General features: G+C 51.2%; 9 protein-coding genes across 9 annotated transcripts; 4 read left to right on the plus strand and 5 right to left on the minus strand.

The window, feature by feature from the left end:
* Nucleotides 1-1,202: 1,202 nt before the first annotated feature.
* On the plus strand, nt 1,203-2,088 carry BO85DRAFT_491332 (uncharacterized protein; the record flags this gene model as incomplete). The annotated part of the gene is made up of 3 exons (XM_025663709.1): nt 1,203-1,531; nt 1,592-1,830; nt 1,883-2,088. 3 exons carry the CDS (start codon nt 1,203-1,205, stop codon nt 2,086-2,088), a joined length of 774 nt encoding a protein of 257 aa, XP_025511991.1.
* On the minus strand, nt 2,055-5,072 carry BO85DRAFT_502666 (fungal specific transcription factor domain-containing protein; the record flags this gene model as incomplete). Its single annotated transcript, XM_025664206.1, has 4 exons — nt 2,055-4,414; nt 4,471-4,576; nt 4,915-5,010; nt 5,060-5,072. 4 exons carry the CDS (start codon nt 5,070-5,072, stop codon nt 2,323-2,325), a joined length of 2,307 nt encoding a protein of 768 aa, XP_025511992.1. The 3' UTR covers nt 2,055-2,322.
* A 1,091-nt stretch (nt 5,073-6,163) lies between these two features.
* BO85DRAFT_379922 (FAD/NAD(P)-binding domain-containing protein) lies at nt 6,164-7,543 on the plus strand (the record flags this gene model as incomplete). Its single annotated transcript, XM_025656360.1, has 3 exons — nt 6,164-6,331; nt 6,356-6,704; nt 6,756-7,543. The coding sequence occupies 3 exons, from the start codon at nt 6,164-6,166 to the stop codon at nt 7,541-7,543; spliced, it is 1,305 nt and encodes a 434-aa protein (XP_025511993.1).
* Nucleotides 7,544-7,908: 365 nt separating this feature from the next.
* Nucleotides 7,909-9,507, plus strand: BO85DRAFT_452467 (zinc-dependent alcohol dehydrogenase). The gene is made up of 6 exons (XM_025660827.1): nt 7,909-8,458; nt 8,516-8,599; nt 8,658-8,748; nt 8,805-8,925; nt 8,976-9,111; nt 9,162-9,507. The coding sequence occupies exons 1-6, from the start codon at nt 8,068-8,070 to the stop codon at nt 9,392-9,394; spliced, it is 1,056 nt and encodes a 351-aa protein (XP_025511994.1). The 5' UTR covers nt 7,909-8,067; the 3' UTR covers nt 9,395-9,507.
* Nucleotides 9,508-9,601: 94 nt separating this feature from the next.
* BO85DRAFT_379730 (NAD(P)H-quinone oxidoreductase) lies at nt 9,602-10,760 on the minus strand (the record flags this gene model as incomplete). Its single annotated transcript, XM_025656351.1, has 3 exons — nt 9,602-10,369; nt 10,419-10,474; nt 10,523-10,760. 3 exons carry the CDS (start codon nt 10,758-10,760, stop codon nt 9,602-9,604), a joined length of 1,062 nt encoding a protein of 353 aa, XP_025511995.1.
* A 336-nt stretch (nt 10,761-11,096) lies between these two features.
* Nucleotides 11,097-12,321, plus strand: BO85DRAFT_502682 (aldolase). The gene is made up of 2 exons (XM_025664207.1): nt 11,097-11,522; nt 11,580-12,321. The coding sequence occupies exons 1-2, from the start codon at nt 11,255-11,257 to the stop codon at nt 12,197-12,199; spliced, it is 888 nt and encodes a 295-aa protein (XP_025511996.1). The 5' UTR covers nt 11,097-11,254; the 3' UTR covers nt 12,200-12,321.
* Nucleotides 12,218-14,841, minus strand: BO85DRAFT_452471 (nitrogen assimilation transcription factor NirA). The gene is made up of 3 exons (XM_025660828.1): nt 14,408-14,841; nt 12,567-14,323; nt 12,218-12,515 (listed from the first exon to the last, which is right to left on the minus strand). The coding sequence occupies exons 1-3, from the start codon at nt 14,560-14,562 to the stop codon at nt 12,301-12,303; spliced, it is 2,127 nt and encodes a 708-aa protein (XP_025511997.1). The 5' UTR covers nt 14,563-14,841; the 3' UTR covers nt 12,218-12,300.
* A 1,150-nt stretch (nt 14,842-15,991) lies between these two features.
* On the minus strand, nt 15,992-17,243 carry BO85DRAFT_404178 (isoflavone reductase family protein). Its single transcript, XM_025657262.1, has 3 exons — nt 16,986-17,243; nt 16,555-16,921; nt 15,992-16,494 (listed from the first exon to the last, which is right to left on the minus strand). The coding sequence occupies exons 1-3, from the start codon at nt 17,212-17,214 to the stop codon at nt 16,131-16,133; spliced, it is 960 nt and encodes a 319-aa protein (XP_025511998.1). The 5' UTR covers nt 17,215-17,243; the 3' UTR covers nt 15,992-16,130.
* Nucleotides 17,244-17,638: 395 nt separating this feature from the next.
* BO85DRAFT_502687 (amidohydrolase 2) lies at nt 17,639-18,549 on the minus strand (the record flags this gene model as incomplete). Its single annotated transcript, XM_025664208.1, has 1 exon — nt 17,639-18,549. Exon 1 carries the CDS (start codon nt 18,536-18,538, stop codon nt 17,639-17,641), a length of 900 nt encoding a protein of 299 aa, XP_025511999.1. The 5' UTR covers nt 18,539-18,549.
* Between the last annotated feature and the right edge of the window lie 352 nt (nt 18,550-18,901).

The raw sequence follows: 18,901 nt of genomic DNA on the forward strand, positions 1-18,901 counted from the left end.
ATCATGAGAATCGTACACTAATGAGCATGCAATGTGCATTGGGCTCTCGCTCACCAAGAGAGCGCTTCCATGGCTATTCGAGCGTGGACCTGCATCGTCTGCACTTGTTGGATATATGCTGACGGCGATCTGATGCGAATTGCGAGACAACGCTGACAGAATTGTGATTGTCTGCTAGGGTCGTAGCTGAGATGCGCTGTGGTTGACGTGGTAGGAATCTGTCATGTCGCAGCTGCTTATACTCCGTGCATCAGATGAAGCCATCATGACTAGCCATGGTGAGCTTGGGCCTCCATTCCACGTAACAAAGTAGCTGTTTTGAGTCGCCCGAGGATGTCTGTGCCAAGGCTTACCCCATCGTGCCGTTTAAGCTTGTTACGTTGCGTACATCTCGTACAACAAGATTGGCTGCACTGTATCGTGGTTAAAGCCACAAACTGGATGTGGACGTGGAATGTGCGTGTGTGAGGAGCAACGCACCTATCTCTCTACGATGGCACTTGCTCATATTTCCGTGGAAGTATGCCATTGTCGGAATGGTATTTGAAGCGGCTATCGATTTCCAAAAATTATGGATAATTTTGCCCACCGTACGTAAATCCATAACTATAAGTGGGAACCTAGTTAAACTAAGAAGGATCCTGTGTACTTGCTGGGACTCCATGTAAAATGTGCAATGTCAACATAGAATGAACAATTCCTGAAACACCCTTCTCTGACCCGGAGAAAAGCCCATGTTCGTGTACGTGAAAAATATGCGTGCATTTGAGAGTTACCTTGCATCTGCTCCACGATGCAATGAAGTGCCCGAAGGTAAGTCAGGCAAAGCCAAAGCACCTGAGATATCGATTAATAGCTAACATCGCTTTGCGTTGGGCGCATGGGGAGCATAATCTGATGTCGGATGCAGCGGAGTCTTACGCATCTGCATCACTTTGGATGTCGTAGGAACCGCTGCTATCTGTAGTCTAAGTAAGTTATGGTAACATGAGTGCTTAGCCATTGACACAGGCTTTAGAACACTACAAAACATAACGCCTCTGTTGTCAGGACCACGAAACTATAAGAAGCCCAGTCATTGCCCACTGAAAAGCCATGCTAGAATTCTATCCATCGACAGCTTAAGCATCTTTCCCAGATCATAGGAAACCTTGTCTGATTATATATCCGGCCACAGTCTTGTCTACAGGAGGTTTCCAAAAATGGACGCGTCTCCCTTGTCTGGTGATAATGGACACAAATTCGTGGGCGCTCCAGAGGGAGTGGATGTGACTGGTGACTATGGCACCCCTAGTCTCCTCTTCATTTACTACAATCAGCTGGTCTCCGACAAGCATCGCAAGGCAGTGCAGGAGTTGAGACATGACCTGGAGACCTGGAACGCCTTTGAACTTGGGCGCGCTGAATCCCAGGTCAATGAATTGATGCAGAAGGGAAATCTGCCAACCGATGACTACAACGAATCGCGCGTCAGACGCACCGACTATCGCAGCAAGGCGATCCAGTATTTGCGCAAGGAGCACGAATCCTGGTGAGTTTCCATGCTGAGAGTGTATTTCCTCGGAGTGGTTTCTAACATTTCGCCACGAAGGCTGGTGGAAGCCGACAAGAAGGAATTTACCGTTGAGCTGAAGACCGATGAGAAGAGCATGAACAAGAAGGTCGAACAGGAGCTGCGCGGGCGGCTGGAATCCAAGGAAAACCTGCCGGCACAGTTTGGCGTTGTCTTGCGCATCATCAACCGCATCATTGCTGCACGCAAGCAAGACGACATGCAGCAGTACCATTTCACCAATGTGGAAGTGTGTGCTGATGGCAGGGAAAATCCTGGTAGGCAGATATTACCGTCTCCGGTGACGCAGCCACTAACAGGATGTCATAGTGGTCAAGTCTACAATGTTCCGGGTCTACGAAGAGGGCGGGGAGGATGAGAGAGGATCTGTCAAAGTCAAGATCGACTATGTCAACCATCGTTGCCAGTTCAACAGGGAGCATTGGGCCAGGGCACGACACAACGTCGAGGATTTCATCAAAGAAGGAGAGAAAATCCGCCGGGCTATGACACTGAACTTTTGTGTGGATGCCTAAGATAGATCACCAGTAATCATGAAGTCCGTGTCGCATGCAGGACTTTGCGGTTCAGTAGTGATCATGAATGGATTAAGCACATTGGGGGAAATGACATGTTTGATGGATTGGGGTTTGAGGGATCAGTGAGCGCAGTCTTGACAGAATGAATATGGTTTTGATGTCGAGGTCTGCACGACGTAAAGCTGCCATCTCGAGAAGTTTCATTCAGAGTAGCCACGTAGCCATTGGATCCTATGCCACGTTCATGCTGCCAAGAAATTGCTCAAAGTTGCTCCAGTCGAGACTGTATTGGGTGATCGTCTGTAGGGAATCTTGCCACAGGCTTGGGCTACCTAACATTGTACCATATAGGTCGCTATTAGTCCCATCGACGCTAGGAATTTGGAGCTGTGAGGTCGACAAAGGTTCTATGCCTCCCTCCTGCGCCACGTCCAAAGATGCAACTTCATTATTTTCACTTCGCATCCGTTGCCCGCTCGCAAGAACAGCTTCGTCGAACTTTTGAAGCACTGACTTAAACCTCTGCATGGTCGGACACTCCGCGTTTTCTTGCATTAGGGACTGTAACCTTGTCACCTGACGTCGAAGATCACGCTGGGCTGCCTCTTCTAGCTGCCACATAGACATTGGAAGATCCCGGGGCATGACCCACAGCTGACGGAGGAGCAGAACCATTCCAGCCGAGTACCCATAGAAAAGGTCCAGGCTAGTTTTTCCATTGACCCTGTTGGCATGTTCAATTAGGATGAGAAGGTTAACAATCCGCATCGCTGCTGTTACACAACTGGAGGCCAGATATTCAGCGCTCTTTTGCACGTCTTTCCAAGTATCATGAGGTGTAGCCCAAGGGTATTGTTGTATTGGGTTATGCCTTCGACTCATTGAAATAACTGTAAGCAAATATGGGCGCGTAAGCTGGATAACGAGATTATTATAGGTTAAATGGAGGAGAACCGTTGGCCGTAGTTGAGCCGGTGGATAACCAGAAACGAACGCTTCCAGAACTGCCGCTTGGGGAATGGTGCACGAATCCAAGATAGCAGACGGTATAATGAGATAAGTTGGTATGTTAGTTTCCCAAGTTTTCAGCCCGGTCAAGAGCGATACTGGATCAGTGACCGGCGTATCAGTTGATGATACAGGGAAAGCAGGCTGATGCAAGAAAGCGATCGCATCGCGGAGTCGACTGACTTGTCGTTGAAGGTCAGTGGCCACCTGGTGATGGCTAGGATGACTGGGGAATGCAGTAGCAGATTCTTCGGGTGCAGGTCCCAGGGTTACTTCCCGACCGTCAATTACACTTGGGCGTCCCAAACATAAGCAGAGAAATTGCTCAACCGTAAATAATGTAGACCAGACTCGCCTTCGGGAGTCTTGTTCAGTTAAACGAAGGCTCTCATCAATATCGCTTCGATGCAAGCCTAACGCAATTGCAATTCTCGCAGCACTACCTGTTAGGGTCCACGCTGCATTCCGATCATTGTTGTTGTGCAGGAAGAGTGCCATAAGCAAAAGAGCTTGAATATTAGAGACTGTACATGTGGTCAACAAGCTGGCCAAAGCTCCTCGAGCGAGGTTCCAGCAGCGAGGTTTTAGCATGGTTAGTTCATCGGCATCGAATCTAGCGTCATCCTCCAGGATCCAGCAGCCGAAGGCGAGAGCAGCATGGATAGAGGCCACCCAACCATCGTCCAATCCCTCAGTATGACTGATGGGATAGATGTAGGACTCAAGCTTGTTATAGAAGTATCCCCGGTCCAAAAGTGGGAAATCTGCATTCACAGAGTAAAAGAAAGCATTCACTATTGCCAGCAGACGATCTCGGGGCATTTTGTGCAGCTGTTCCTTGACACGGGATGATTCTTGGTCGCGTGCAATTGGCGCCAGATTTGTATCAACAGCTGACGTTGACAACATACTAGAACTTTGCCGAGTCTCGAGAGACTCCGTCAAAGTATCTGCAGCAAAGCAAGAGGACGGCTGTTGCTCCGATACTAGGCTGCGAAGATCAGCAAAGAATGCAAGGGATGCTGACGGCCCAATGTAATGACTATGGCCCCGGCTGTCTTTGACCAGCTGCGGTGGGCGCTGGCCGGTCCCAATACACCCATGTTGATCGCTACCATTGCCATCATGCGTCAGAATCTGATCAGCACCTTCTGGGCTCAGTGGCTCAACGCGTTGCGCATACCCGGTCTGTTGTGGGAGGTCTAGCTTGGGCATTTCATAGCCGGCTTTCCGGCCCAGCTCCAACAGAGCAGGGATACTATCAATGGGCTCACCCGGAAATGTCCCTTTCACAAGTGCCTCAAGACAAAGAATCCTACAATATTATTAGTCGGCTATACAGTAGATTGAGGGAGGATCAATCCGGCATACCGATCGCGGATGGTTTCGACACTTCCGTACAATCGTGTCTTTCGCTGATAGCTGGATACGCACGGGATGCCAGATCGTTGGCAAGCGACACAGTCCTCATCTGAGCCTCCGCGACGGATACATTTGCAACGACGCTAAAGCATCCTAGTTAGCATAACTGTCACTGGAAAAGAGTAAGCCAGGCAGGATAAGGTCGCCACTTGCCTTCCGGCAGGTGTCACAGCTCGCGAATGTACGTTTCCGCAACTCATCAGGAACGCGACGGCTGGCTAAACGTTTCTCCATCCTTGGGAATAGACTTGTTCAGGAAGAATCGATCCGCAGACAGTATTCGAAGTGGTGGGTGATATCCCGATTGTAGGATATGACAGTTGAGCTCGCTCGGCAAAGGGAGGGGGATCGGCGGATACATGTAGCCGGAGCCTCGGATGGCCTCCCATCCACTCATAGCTTCCATGGTGGTGTCCAAGCGGTGGTAGTTATTACCACTACTGCTGCCATCATCAGATAACACTTCGCTGGGCTCTACATTATCATGTGCTGGGGAATCGAGCTCTTGAGTATGTTCGACGCGGGCATGAAAGCTCACTGGCACCTGTCATGTTGGACACTGATACACCACTCAGAGTTGGTTCCAAAGAATAATATAAACATATATTCACTCCTATCTTGGGAAGGACGAGAAGAACAGAAAGAAAGGAGTATATATATGTGTAAAATACGATGACTTCACAGAGAAAAGAAAACCGTCTTTGTTATATAATCTATAATGAACAGAAAACGCAGTCAATCTGCCCCCTGTCTATACTATAACCAGAATAGAAGTGAATGAAAATCCATCGACATGCATAGCCTTCGCACTAGAAGTCAACAAGCTGCCTTGGAGACACCCTTCGGGCTCTGTACGGTCAAACCAGTGATGTTGCATGGCAAGTATAGTCTTCTCTGAGCCCTCACTAGATGAGCGTAGCATTGATTCACACCGAGAAATACCCCCAACAGACGCTGAACCAGTGATTATCGGCTCACGGCGGTAGCGCTCAGTTTAACAGAGGTATCAAGATTGAAAGCAGCTTGGCTGACCCTAGTCCAATGATAAAAAAGCACAGGTAAAAAGCACCACAGTCCAGGAATAGTATTAAAGGGCACTTGTAGGTTTCCATATTGTAACACCTAGCCAGGCGTTGCCAGCGGGTGCGACGCTCAGAGAGAAAACCAGGCATATTCAATTATCTTCTCTCCTTTGCAAAGCTCTGAGAGATCGTACCCACAGTTATTGCACTTCCAGCAGCTAAGAAGCGAGAATCCCAAACTAGCTTTGCCAGCGCTATAGCTATGTAGGCGCAGAATGTCCCCGGTAGCAGGCGAGACGGAGAGAGCACAGATTCTTCTCTTAGCAGCAACTTGGTAACTTGATCCGGGTGTGTCACAGCCGGGGCAAATGTCAGCTGACAGAATTGTAGACCTCTTAATTTTGGCAGAACAGCCACAGTTGGGAGGCGCAAATGCTGCAGTCTTTCTTTTCGGGTAACATATTGACTCCGGATGCATACATCCCCGGTCCGAGGACTCGAGTCCGAGACGCGGATCTGTGCTGCAGTTCTTCACAATAACTGACCCATGACATGCTTCATAAGGCCACAACAGATACATACTGTAGAAGCTCACGGTGGGATGCCCTGGTAACCTTACAATGTCTCTGGAATTTGAAGCTTTGAACATTCTTATCGTGGGCGCTGGACTCGGTGGTCTGTTTGCATCCTTGGCTCTGCGGCAAGATGGACACAGAGTAACTCTTCTTGATGCCTCTCCTGAGTTCAAAGAGGCAAGAATGAAGCCGGTCACTTCTTCGTTGAGCAAAGTGAGCTAATGCGCGAACAATTAGGCTGGTGCGGGTATCCGCATCCCACCCAACAGCACTCGTCTTCTCCGCCGATGGGGGATCGATTTTGACAAAATGCGAAAATGCCTTTGTCGAGGATACCATTTCCTGCGCTGGGAAGACGGCTCGACAATAACGAAGATCGAATTCGAGGACATGGTCCCACGTCATGGTGAACCATATTACCTGGTTCATCGAGCCGATTTGCATGCATCATTACTAGGGGCCGCAATCGAAGCTGGAGTGGTCGTTCATGAGAATCGACATGTGACCTCCTACGACTTCAACGTCCCAATGGCTATCACGGCAGAAACCGAGAAATGGATGGCTGATCTCATCATCTGTGCGGACGGTAGGCTTTTCTGCCCAAATTGATGGACGACTGGACTGATGGAACTTATAGGTATCAAGTCCACTGCTCGACCTCTCCTAACAAGTCAGCCAGACTGTCCTCGAGACACTGGAGACGTCGCATATCGGATCCTCGTACCTGGTCAGGATCTTCTGGCCGACCCGGATCTCGCTGGTCTCATTAAGCACCCGGCAACAACGTCGTGGTGCGGGCCAGATGCCCACCTCGTCGGATATCCCATACGGGATGGTGAGCTGTACAACATAGTAGTGTGTGCGACATCGAAAGGAGAGACGACAGACGAGACTTGGGTGGTAGAGGGTGATAACGAGGAGCTTTGCGCCCGATTTTCCGGTTGGGAGCCCCGGGTGCAGAAATTATGTCGTCTGACAAAGGCCTTTATGAAGTGGCGATTATGCGACCTTCCGGCCCTTTCCACGTGGATCCATTCGTCAGGCAAGGCTTGCCTCTTGGGAGATTCTTGCCATCCCATGCTACCGTATCTGGCGCAAGGAGCTGCTCAGGCAGCTGAGGATGCTGCCACAATTCGCAGGGCTCTGGCCGAGGGTACCGATATCACCAGTGCTTTGAAGCGTTATGAGCGTATCCGCAAACCTAGAGCGTCTTTGATTCAGTCTAAGACGCGAGAGCACCAATACATCTTACACATTGATGACGGTGAGGAGCAGTGCCGGCGTGATGAGCTTATGCGACAGGACAGTCCGTCTAGTCCAATATTCTGGGGATACGAGCTTCGCCGAGGATGGTTATTCAGCCACGATGCTGAAAAGATGGAAGAGGCCACTGCAGAGCCACGTTTCAGAAGTGCTGTGCTATAATGTCAGGGAGTTGTCGATGGACTTAGGTAATGACATACGCAGATTACCCTTTCATCTCTAGACGTTTAAAGACATGTCACTAGAATGAAGAACAAAGGATACTTCTCGTTCGGTAGACCACTGAATGACCAAGATAGGCTCGGTGCGTAGATTTCGTCCAACGCAGTATATCCAGGTATTTCCATGTAGCGAAGGCAACTAACAACATGATTCCCAAGACTTGGATTATACGGTCATGTTTTTTCGATGTATACTCTTCAACCCAAATTGCCACCGGCTGTCACAACCAAACCTCGCAACCTTATTGACTGTCGGTCACTCGTCCCCGATGCAATACGTGAAATACGCCAGCAGTTGTGGAGACCCCGCACTCCTCGGCTCCATGTCAGGCGGATGGCTGCTTCCCTACAACACTTAAGAACTCTTCACAACTCGAGGGTTGACTTCTAACGAGGTTGTTTGATACCGATATCTTTCCAGAAAAAAGAAAGGTGCATATTTGGGCAGACATAGCAGTATTTAACATGAGTACTGATATCCCAGCCACTCGCAAAGTGGCTGTATGCATTGATACCCAACATATCAAAGTTGAAGAGCGCCCCCTGCCAATACCAAATGACTCGGAGGTTGTGGTATTAATTGAAGCGAGCGGTATCTGCGCGACAGACTTACATCTCGTGCAACGAAGTATTCCTTACCTTCAACGGGAGGTCGACGTCTGTGGTCATGAGGGTGTTGGGCGTATTGTTGCTCTCGGGCCGGATGTAGACACTTCAGAGTGGCGCTTGGGAGACCGAGTCGCTCATCGGTGGATCTTCGATGTCTGCCGGAATTGCGAGATGTGCCATGAAGGGAACGAGCAGCTATGCGACTCGAGAAAGCTTAGTGGAAAGGATGTTGAGGGATGCTGGGGAGGTACTATCTCATCACAAACCCACACCACAAGTTTTGACCATAACTGAAATATGCAAGAATACACGATTGTCAATTCGAAATATCTGATGCGCATCTCTGAAGATATCCCTGCAACTGAAGCCGCGCCGACCTTGTGTGCTGGTATGAGTGGAAGACCCCATGCGAGCGTGTTGATGCTAAATAATAGCGGGAATTTCAGGCACAACGGCATATAGAGCTATTCGTACGACCGGCCTCACTTCTGGGCAGTGGATAGCAATTATTGGAGCTGGAGGCGGACTGGGCCACTTGTGAGATGTCCTTCAAACATGATCCCATGGATTAATGAACGCTAACCTCCGACCAGGGCAATACAATACGCCAAAGCGAGCGGGCTGCGGGTTCTTGGAATTGACACAGGCCCAAGTAAACGGGAGTTGTCTTGCAAATTGGGTGTCACTTTATACATTGATTTCATGGATACACTAGTACGCAGACTGCTAGCCTAGGCAGAATGTGGCTAACGGACGTTTTGCAGGATCTCACAGCAGATGTCATCCGTGTTACTGATGGAGGTCCTCATGGAGTAATTGTGGTTAGCTCTAGTAGTAGGGCTTATGAACAGGCCCTGCAATACGTCCGGAAAATGGGGATCATAGTCTGCATTGGGATCAGTAAGCTACGTGAGGCATCCCTGCCACCACATGTACTGATATCCTTCCAGCACCAAACAAGATGCACTTCCCTATCGGTCCTGAATATTTTGTGGCTCGTGGTGTACGCCTTACTGGCAGTAGCACAGGAACTATGGAGGATACGCGCGAGGCACTGCAGTATGTATGTGATGGTCGGGTCAAACCTATGATTGTTGAGGTGCGATTGGAGGACATCGGGGCGTGTCTGCAGGCACTCGAGAGAGGAGAGGGCGACGGTCGATTTGTGGTCAAATTTCGATGAGTAATGAGGCTATGCTTCTGCCAGCAGTCTTTGCGTACAGCTTCCAGTTTCATTTAAGTCTCTTCATCTCCCTTTCTAGCTTAACATCCAGTTCAGAGTTTGTGTCGCTCTCAGCTAACGTTTCTTGTAATTGTGTCATGAGTACAACGGGCAGTTATATACACATCACCTATCTGACCATAGTTGTAAGCTATACGTGAAATCTATTCAGTCGTCATTAACCAGACAGATGATCTTCCCAGCGTTGACATTCGACTCCAACCGCTTATGAGCATCCGATACTTGAGTCCATGGAAACACTTTATCCACCGTCGTCTTCACCTCGCCTGACTTGATATGGGGTAAAATCTTCTCAGAGAAAAGATCACGCAACTGTCCCTGATAATCAGCAGCTCTCGTTCTCAACGTTGTAGCCATCAGCCAGATTCGCTTGTTGAGCAATGCACGCAGATCGAAGTCATCCACCTTGCTCCCGCTTAAAGCTGCAACCAGGACCATGCGAGAATCCATGGCTGCCGAGGCCATGTTCCGGTGAAAATAGTCCCGTCCTACGAGATCCACGATCAGGTCCACCCCGCGTCCATTTGTCTCCCGCTTGACCACTTCTGAGAAGTCCTCTCCGGAGCGATAATTGACCGCAAAGTCCGCTCCAAGGGAGCGACACAAATCGCATTTCTCGTCACTCCCAGCAGTCGTGAAGATCTTCGATGCTCCGCCGACTTTGGCGATCTGGATAGCAGATTGACCGACTCCAGAGGCACCAGCATGGATGAGCACCGACTGGCCAGGTTGAAGGTTACCGACTAGGTGAATGGCCTGAATAGCTGTGAAAGAGGTCTGTCTGGTCAGTTGGGTGGAAGTGAATGCAGTGAGGGTAATTAATCCTACCTCCGGGATACCAGCAGATTCTTCAAATCTCAGTGTAGAAGGAAGATGCATGAGCATCTTTTCCGACACAGCGATCTTTTGTGCATACTATATCATGTCAACTGCAATTCCATGAAAGGTGTGAATAATCACCTACTGCACCCCCGTATGCAAGACCGAACACCTTGTCTCCCACTTGGAAATCCCCGGAGCCTGTTACTGTCAACCAATGGTCTCGCAATGATCAATGTAGTAGCTCACAATCGGGCCCCTTCTTTTCTACAATTCCACTAAACTCCACTCCCATGATTTTCCCCGATTCGGGCAATAAAGGGTATGGGTAGCGATCCTCTCTTTGCATTATGTCCATGCGATTGAGACCGAATGCCTTAATGCGAACCAGGATGCGATTGCCTGTCGGAACGGGATCAGGCACACCATCTTCGATGAAGAGAGCATCGGCATTGCCTTTGCCGTTTTTTACCCCAACTGCCTTCATGTTGACGATTGCGCTGTGATGTAAAGATGCTGTGTAAAGGGGTGAAAGCAATTTTGATAGACACACCACACGACCAGTGCGAGGAAGAAATAATAATGGTAATGGCGCACACGCTGGATCGAACGCATCCCCGCTGACATCACTTGCGGGGACAAGACAAACAGTTTGTCGAGTTGAAAATGGACCATTACTTGCCACTTTCCGAGGCGGATCTACACCTCCGTCCGACGGAGAACAATCCTCCGTCGCTGGATTTACCGCGCCGACTGGCTCACCCAGCAATGACCACTGACACGGAGATTCTATGCTTTCTGGAAACAGACACGTGGATAGGGTATAAGATACGTCAGTCTCGGGGCCAGTCGATCGACTTGTCTAAGCATTTAATCCTGGGTCCTATCTCTTTTCGACTAACCCTGTTTGTCTATACATACCTCCTCTGAGTGTACAGACTCTATATATAATCCGATACTACTGACGAGTTGACCCCAACGATGGCCACCACCACCGTCACTGAATCCGCCCCTCAGAACGGTCACGGCAATGGATCAGCTTCGACCAACAAGTTCTTCGACGATGTACACTTCCTAGGCGACAAAGAGGGCAAGGTTGTGATCCGCTCGCCCCCGACTTTCAACAACCTTGGAGATGAGCGGGCATACCAGAAACAGCATTTGGCCGTGGCCTTCCGTGTCTTTGCCCGGCAGGGATTTGACGAGGGAGTGGCTGGACATATTTCGCTACGCGATCCCCTAAATCCTCGTCAGTGACCGTGTTTCCCTCTGCAACCCAACGACCCACTAACAAAGCCTACAATAGACCACTTCTGGATCAACCCACTCAGCATGCACTTTTCCATGATCAAAGTTTCTGACCTCGTCCTCGTCAACGAGAATGGCGAAGTTCTCCCCGGAGGCGCCCAGCATCCCATCAATGGACCCGCATTCGCCATCCACAGTGAAATCCATAAAGCTCGCCCAGACCTGAATGCCGCATGCCACGCACACTCCGTCTACGGAAAGGCATTCTCCTGCTTTGCGCGGCCCATTGAAATGCTGTATCAGGACGCCCTGCGCTTCTACAACGATCTGGCTGTGTACCCTCGCTACGGAGGCACCGTTCTCTCCACTGAAGAAGGGGCTCGCATTGCCAAGGCCCTCGGTCCAACCTGCCGCAGTGTGATTCTGCAGAACCACGGTATGATTACCTGCGGTAGAACGGTCGATGAGGCGGCCTTCCTGTTCATTGCCCTCGATCGGTGCTGTCATGCGCAGATGATGGCCAATGCGGCGACCGGACCGGGGTGGGAGAAGGTATACATCAACAAAGAGGAGGCGGAGATGACGCATAGGAAGAGTGGGAACTCGAGTAAGATGTGGTTGGCGTTTCAGCCGTATTATGACCAGGTGGTCAAGGAGGATCCGAGAGTGTTGGAATGAATTTACTGTGCTATGATGTGATGTTTTGATGTTGTTATGTATTTTATGGGATCTATTGAGCCCCAAATTTCTATTTCGAAATGTGGTCTATATACACGTCGCTAATAGGGTACAACCCCGGTGAACATGGAGGATATGGACACATCGGGCTCATTCATGAACCCGAACAACAGGTCCAGGTCCTGATTGAAGTCCTGGAAGCCAGAGATCTGATTGGCATGATCCAGTCGCGCAGGACTGAAGTCCAGACCGGGAAAGGTTTGAAAGTCTAAGTTGATGTCTACCTGGAATGGGTCTTGAATAGCCGGGTCACATCCTGAACTTCGTTAGTGGCCTTAAGACTTCTTGAAGACTGTGCAGTGCTTACCAGTTTGGATGGACATGCCGTTGGCCTCCATGAGCCGGCGAATAATCTTAGATGGCGCCGATACGCCACAGTTAGGGATGGCCAGCTCGTCCAGACAACGCAGACACACTGTTAGCGGGGACGATGCCTCTTTCCGACGTGTGCTTTCCCGAATAGCTGGATTGCGCGCATGGATGGTGCAGGCTACATAGACCGCGTAGCTGAGCATGTAGTTGGCTCGGCGTAGCGAGTAGGCTGTTCGATAGGCCAGCGCCAAGCTTGTGATGTTACGAGCAGCTGTGACACAACGCTCCCAGGAGTCCGCGGGCGGATCATCGGAGCGCAGATGCCCGCTACCCATGAACGGACGATGGAGTAAGATAATAAGGGCGTTGTAGGTAGTTAGCAAGATAATGACATTGGGTGCTACAGTGGCGTGCGGCGACTGGCCATCATCTGCCCAGGGCTCAAACTGCAGCTCTGCCGGCAATTTACGATACCAAGCTTCCAGACGACGGTCAATAAGTTCAAGATGCTTGCGAGTCTTGTTTCCAGTGGCACCAGCCATGTAAAAGCGGTCTATAATGCTGGTCATGATCTTGGACAGGGAACATAGCTGCTGAAAAACGGTCACGGAGTAGATGCGCGTGGGGATGTGAGAACGAGCAGTACTGTCTGGTTTCAGGGGATCGATATATGGCATCCACAACTCGTTCTCTTCAAAGGTATCCATGAAGTCTCGCGACACATGTGCATCACGCAGCTGAATCGTGAAGGGACGTCCGAAGTACAAACTCTGGAGTTTATCACATATAAAGGCCGCCCAAAAGACCCGGCGCCGAACCTCGATATCCTCCGCACTGGCAGCAACCTCCTTGCAATCCAGATGCAGGCCAAGGTCGTATACCATGCGCAGGGCGAATCCTGTATAGAGCCAGCCTTTGGAAGTCTGTCCCCGCGCATTGAAGGTACTACCAAGCATGATCAAACCGGCAATGGTCGGGATGCTCGAATGAGTCAAGAGCGACTGTTCTGCCAGCAATTGATCACAGCGGTCGAAGAACCGTTTGCCAGCCGATTCGGGCCGTTGCGGATCTTCCCGCACCTCAACACGGGTCGAGAACTTGCTCGAACAAGCGAAGACGGCGTTAAGCAGAAAGTCTGAGCAGTACGGGCCGCCAGTAACGAGGTCACGCATGAAGGCGGGGCGATAGGTCAGCAGAAATGTGTGATGCTGCCGGTTCCAGTGCAGATCGAGCAGATGCAGAGCCAACTCGGACGGTATCCCTCCAATGGTGGGCAGACGTCGCAGATCAGGTTCACGTTGGCGCTGGAGGGCAGCCTCGGCGATAAGCTGGTATCGATCCGGCTCTGCGGCAGGTCGTGAGTTGGCACTGTTGGCTAGACCCAGGGGGCTCCGGGCATGCAACGCCGACGACGGGCCAAAGATGCCGACGGTGCCGCATTCATCGTGGGAGAGAAAGGTGGTGGGATCGTAGTCCTCGTCTTCGGAGCTACTATCATTCAATTCGTCATTGGGCGTACTGTACACATTTGAGCTATTGTCCGAGGCTTGGGTGGGTTGGGAGACTGGAGGGTCGTTGATATTGGCACCGAGGCCGGCCAATGATGCCGGCAATTGCAGGACGCCGTCCTTGACATGGATCGAATCCAGGATAGCAGCTCGAGCAACCGGATCAGCCTTTTTCAGAGCAATGATTACATTCTCCGCCGCACGCCTCTGGCGGTGAGCGGCATTGATGAGAGCTCGCGACGGCCTGGGGCAGCAGCGTCAGCGCAGGCGTGGCAAGATAATTGCAGCCATGGATGGCGAGAGGCATCCAGGTGGGATGAACACCTACCTCTGGCGGGGTGGGTCGACCACATAAACACACTGTCGATCATGACGCTGACAGGAGCCACAGGTGGGTTTCTCGTTGTCACAACGGATCTTGCGGACGCGACAGAATTGACAGGCCCGGGGGGTGGTCGGAGAAGACTGGCGCTTGGGACTCATTTCCGCACATGGCCGACCTTGCTCGGAGAAACAAAAGCAGTCAGAAGGAAATGAGAGGGGGTTACGGACAGTAAAGCAGCGTGGCCAGGACGGGCTAATTCAGAGACAGTAGGGAGCCGATAATCTGGGGCAGCCAAAAGGAGCTAGTTGTGGGCACAGCCAGCATGACGCAATGACTGATCTGAAATCTGCGGGGAAGACCGTGCAGGGGAAGGAATTAAGCGAGGTATTTCCCGAGATACAGAGCTTGGACATTCCCGCACAGTATGCTCAACAGGGGGTAAATGTTGAAGTCGAAATGAGGGTTGTCACTCAGTTCCAGTCCTTCCTCTTTGGGACGAGGGGATGTCCCGCTGAGTAATAGCCCAAAGCACACTCTTATTGGCCAGTTAGTCACGAGGACGACGCCCATACAATGCTAGCCTCTTCTAGACTAGACCAACGGAGCATTTCGGTCCGTAAACTCCCGGTTATCAACTGATCACAACATTTCAACCCCGATCCACAACTATCCCCACTCGCCAGAGGGTCAGATCCCCCGTCGCTTGAGACGTCGAGGCGAGGAGGTCACACCGGAGGTAGCACTGCGGTCATACTGCGTCTCTATGCAGCTCGCACCAGCATTGCCTGTGTACGCGAGAAGCTGCACGGAGGGTTATATTCCGTTAGAGAGGTCGCGACAGTCCTTTGTATGACAATGAAAAGGCGTCCATGAGGTCGCTAGCTATTGACGGCCAAGCTGTGCGATATGGCAGTTTCAATGGTTGCCGTGGGAGTGTGAAGTTGTCACAATGGATACAATACAACTCCCGGCTACCCAGGATGAGTGTCATCACACCAAGACTATACCAAGCCACATATACGGACTTTAAGCACTCTTGGTACGCTGCTGATTGGGCCTCACCATAGCCAGATACTCCCTTGCCCCCACCCCCGTGATCCCTAACTTTGCTGGAGACTTGGCTAGAGGTGTGGAAGAACAACAACTGCATCTGTCTCCCTTCGAAGCGTCCCCCCACATCGCCGATACCGCCTCACTATCCAATCGAATTCGGCAAGACACGTTTGCAACTGCTAGGGAATGCCAAGGACCAAAATTCATCTCAAATAATCTCTCGGATGATCACCAGGCAAAGTCTCGGAGGTATATACACACAGGGTGCTGAAGTCCGCTTATTGATGTGCGGGTTGTGGTGTTTCGACTCGACCAAGAACTAGGTCGTATTCAACAAGGAGGGCAGTTTTTCTGACATGGACGTGAGGTACTTCCTAAGATGCCAAGAAATCTGCCACTCGGCCAGTGCGCGTGAAGTCCCAAGGCTCCCAAGGAATGCCCTGGCGCCATCTACGGAGTTTCAGCCCTGCTAATGAGTTGGCCCAGCGATATTATTCGGGTTGACCCGGTGAGTTCTACACAGGGGAGTATTATCTACCGCTCCGGAGCTATTTCCTGAATATGCCCACCGATTGTTCATCTGAAGGCAAACGAATGACCAAGCATTATCTGGCATGGGAGCAGGTGGGATACAAACAATACATCCTATGGAAAGCATATATCTGGCCATAACTCAATGTTTCGCTGGGACCCCCTCGATTTGTGCCCGGATAGAGTCAGCCACCAACTCTTGCAGGCCTCTCGTCTCTGTCACGCCAATATCTTCGTTATCCCGGCGCTCATACAGTGTGCCTCCCTCCGCCCAGATGCGCCGAAGTGTGTAGACCGTAGCCACGGGGTCCTCCTTCTCCCACGCCTCCTTCTCCAAAGCCCGCAGCTCATCTAGTGAGGTATACTCGACGCTCCACTTGGTACCGGTCTGGCGTTCAAACTCGGCCAAGGCATCGGCCGGGGTGGTGGTGAATGAGTTGACTTTGAGTGCGCGGTTGCGAGCGGCTTCCCAATGGGTGAGTGCATGCACAACAAACTTACCAACGCTATATTTCATTAGCTATATCGAATCACGAAGATAAAGATCAGCCCAGGGGTCACCATACTCTGTACGCGCCGTGACGCTAATTCTGCCATGCTCATTTCCCACGATGACAGCCTTCTTAGCCAATACATCGAAACTGCCTGCCTTGGAATTGCTTGACCGACCCAAGAAAAAGGGGAGATCGGCGTAGGGTCCAGTTACCACGTAGGCGTACTCCAGGGTGCTGCGGACCTCTCTAAGAGCTGCGCGGACTTTCAGTTTTTGTTGGTGCGGCTTCTCGTGCTGTGAGGCGGGGCTGTATTCAATATCCGTGCCATATTCAGATGGCACGAAGCGCTTGATATTGGGGGTTTCGTTGGCCAGTTGGATCAGAGGAATTTGAGCTGCGATGGCTCCACGACCGAGCGCGGAGATGACGGTGTCCACCCCTGGTGTAGTTGATTAGATCAAGGTGCATATGTAATGGAAGGGTGGATTGCGGCAGTAATGTACCTGCGTATGCCTTAAGCACATCTTCGCGATTGCCAATATCACCAATCAAGATGTCGACCCCCTTCTGACGCAGGACATTGAGCTCGTCGGCCTTGCTACTGACGGTGTTGGGGCTAGTGAAGATAGCGATGCGACCGAAGGAATCCCGGGCGTTGACAATCGCTTCGATAATATACTTGCCAATGGTGCCAGTGGCACCGAACATGAGAAGACTGGACTTATCAGACATCGTGGCTCTGTGGTTGGAAGATGGCTTGCATGGAATGTGCTGGTTGATGTGGAAGCTGGCAATTTGGATTTATAATAAAGGCCCGTCCCCGCAGCCCGGCTATCCATGGCTATTCCACCCCGCGGGCTCGGATCGGCGATCCGGCGATTAGAACCCAGATGTGACTTTATCTCATTATCAGTGCTCGGACGTACGTTAAATCCTATAGTGTCATTATTTCTACATATAAAGATTGCCATAGAATTTGCCATTTTCTCTTAGCAAACTGTAGATGCTCTATTCTACGTTTTTAAGTAGTACTTCATCAAAGCTACATAGCTATACAGCGATCGGATTCGTAGAAGATAAAGAGATAAGAGCAAAGCACGCAATGATTTCTCGTGTCGACATAAAAAGACGTCATCGGGGAAATTCAATCCATGAACTACTGAAACAATCTGGCTGGGTTGTTGACCCACAGGTTCTGCCAGGTTTCCTCATCGGGGATCCATTCACGCAATGTCCGGATATGCCCGGCATCGTCGACCTCCCGGAATCCCTCCACCTCTTCCAACCGCTGCTGGTCAGTCTTGCCTTTGCGTGTCACTCCTAACTGCGTATGAGGCCAATCCGTGCCAAAGATGATGCGATCCGGACCGGCCTGGATCACTGCCTTCACAATGGGCTCGATGGCCTTCATGCCACTTTCGTGACCGTGGTACAGTCGCTCGAAGCCTGAGACCTTCACCCAGACTCGCTTTTCCCGGATCAGGTCCAGGAACGTGGCAAACTCAGCAGAGTTCTCCTCTCCAGGGAACGTGCCCCCAAAATGATCAGCCACCATCTGGATCCGAGGATCCATATTGCGGATCGTCTCCGCCATGGCAGCCCAGGCATTGACAGGGCAGAAGATGCCAATAGCCCATCCCAACCGGGCCAGCCGGTGGGCCAGAGCTTCTACCTTCTTGATGATGTCGCTGCCACCGCTCTGTTTGCCGTGGCCCCAGGCCATCTCGTGCAAGCGCGCCCCGCGCACTCCAGCGGCATGTAACGCGTCCAGCTGTTCATCGGTGACGGTGAAAGGGTCGATGGTTGCCAGGCCTCGGAGAGTGTATCCGGGCATCTCTTGCTGCTTGGACAGAGTATCGACCAATGGGGCCGGTGAGACCCCTTGCATGGAGGCGTGAACGATCACGATGTTCCTGCAGCCCGTGATGACCGTCGGATACTCAGCCATTTGAGCGGCCTGGGGCGTGTACGAGCGTGGCACGGCATAGGGGAAATTCTTGGGATCAAAGACATGAATATGGGTATCCCACGCGTTCTCAGGGACGATCTCGGCCATGGTAAGTGAGCGGGATGAGTGATCAGACCGGACAGATGGTCGGAATAAGTCTTATCAACTTGGAGGCAGACGCGAGCTCAACTTGCGGTGATTCTGGGCAGCCTAAGCTGGAATGAAGAAGCAACGGTCCATCCCAAGCGAGATATGCATGCACGACCAACATATATGTTGCTACCAGCTGACTTCGCATGGATGCTTCATTGGTTGGAGCTTGATGCTCCATCTGCCCGTCCCGGACCGGCGCCGCAGCCGTCGTGCGGACTATCGTTGTCCGTCGTGCCATTCTGTTGGATCCCAAGGACAACCAACCCCCGCAGGACGCCTGCTTCTTAGAATAACCCTTCTAGATGGAAACTGGGGAAC

Source organism: Aspergillus piperis (genome assembly GCF_003184755.1).
Source record: "Aspergillus piperis CBS 112811 unplaced genomic scaffold BO85scaffold_20, whole genome shotgun sequence".
Classification (NCBI taxonomy): domain Eukaryota; kingdom Fungi; phylum Ascomycota; class Eurotiomycetes; order Eurotiales; family Aspergillaceae; genus Aspergillus; species Aspergillus piperis.

Bases quoted from the DNA above. Each gene is read 5' to 3' on its own strand.
- BO85DRAFT_404178 (XM_025657262.1), bottom strand. From the start codon at position 17,214: ATGTCTGATAAGTCCAGTCTTCTCATGTTCGGTGCCACTGGCACCATT. The intron at 16,922-16,985 runs GTACATTACTGC...CAACTACACCAG, and splicing joins TGTGCTTAAGGCATACGCAG to GGGTGGACACCGTCATCTCC. The intron at 16,495-16,554 runs GTATGGTGACCC...AATGAAATATAG, and splicing joins AGCGTCACGGCGCGTACAGA to CGTTGGTAAGTTTGTTGTGC.
- BO85DRAFT_452471 (XM_025660828.1), bottom strand. From the start codon at position 14,562: ATGAGTCCCAAGCGCCAGTCTTCTCCGACCACCCCCCGGGCCTGTCAA. The intron at 14,324-14,407 runs GTAGGTGTTCAT...CTGCTGCCCCAG, and splicing joins GTCGACCCACCCCGCCAGAG to GCCGTCGCGAGCTCTCATCA. The intron at 12,516-12,566 runs GTAAGCACTGCA...AACGAAGTTCAG, and splicing joins CGGCATGTCCATCCAAACTG to GATGTGACCCGGCTATTCAA.
- BO85DRAFT_452467 (XM_025660827.1), top strand. From the start codon at position 8,068: ATGAGTACTGATATCCCAGCCACTCGCAAAGTGGCTGTATGCATTGAT. The intron at 8,600-8,657 runs GTATGAGTGGAA...CGGGAATTTCAG, and splicing joins CGCGCCGACCTTGTGTGCTG to GCACAACGGCATATAGAGCT. The intron at 8,926-8,975 runs GTACGCAGACTG...GACGTTTTGCAG, and splicing joins TTGATTTCATGGATACACTA to GATCTCACAGCAGATGTCAT.
- BO85DRAFT_502682 (XM_025664207.1), top strand. From the start codon at position 11,255: ATGGCCACCACCACCGTCACTGAATCCGCCCCTCAGAACGGTCACGGC. The intron at 11,523-11,579 runs GTCAGTGACCGT...AGCCTACAATAG, and splicing joins ACGCGATCCCCTAAATCCTC to ACCACTTCTGGATCAACCCA.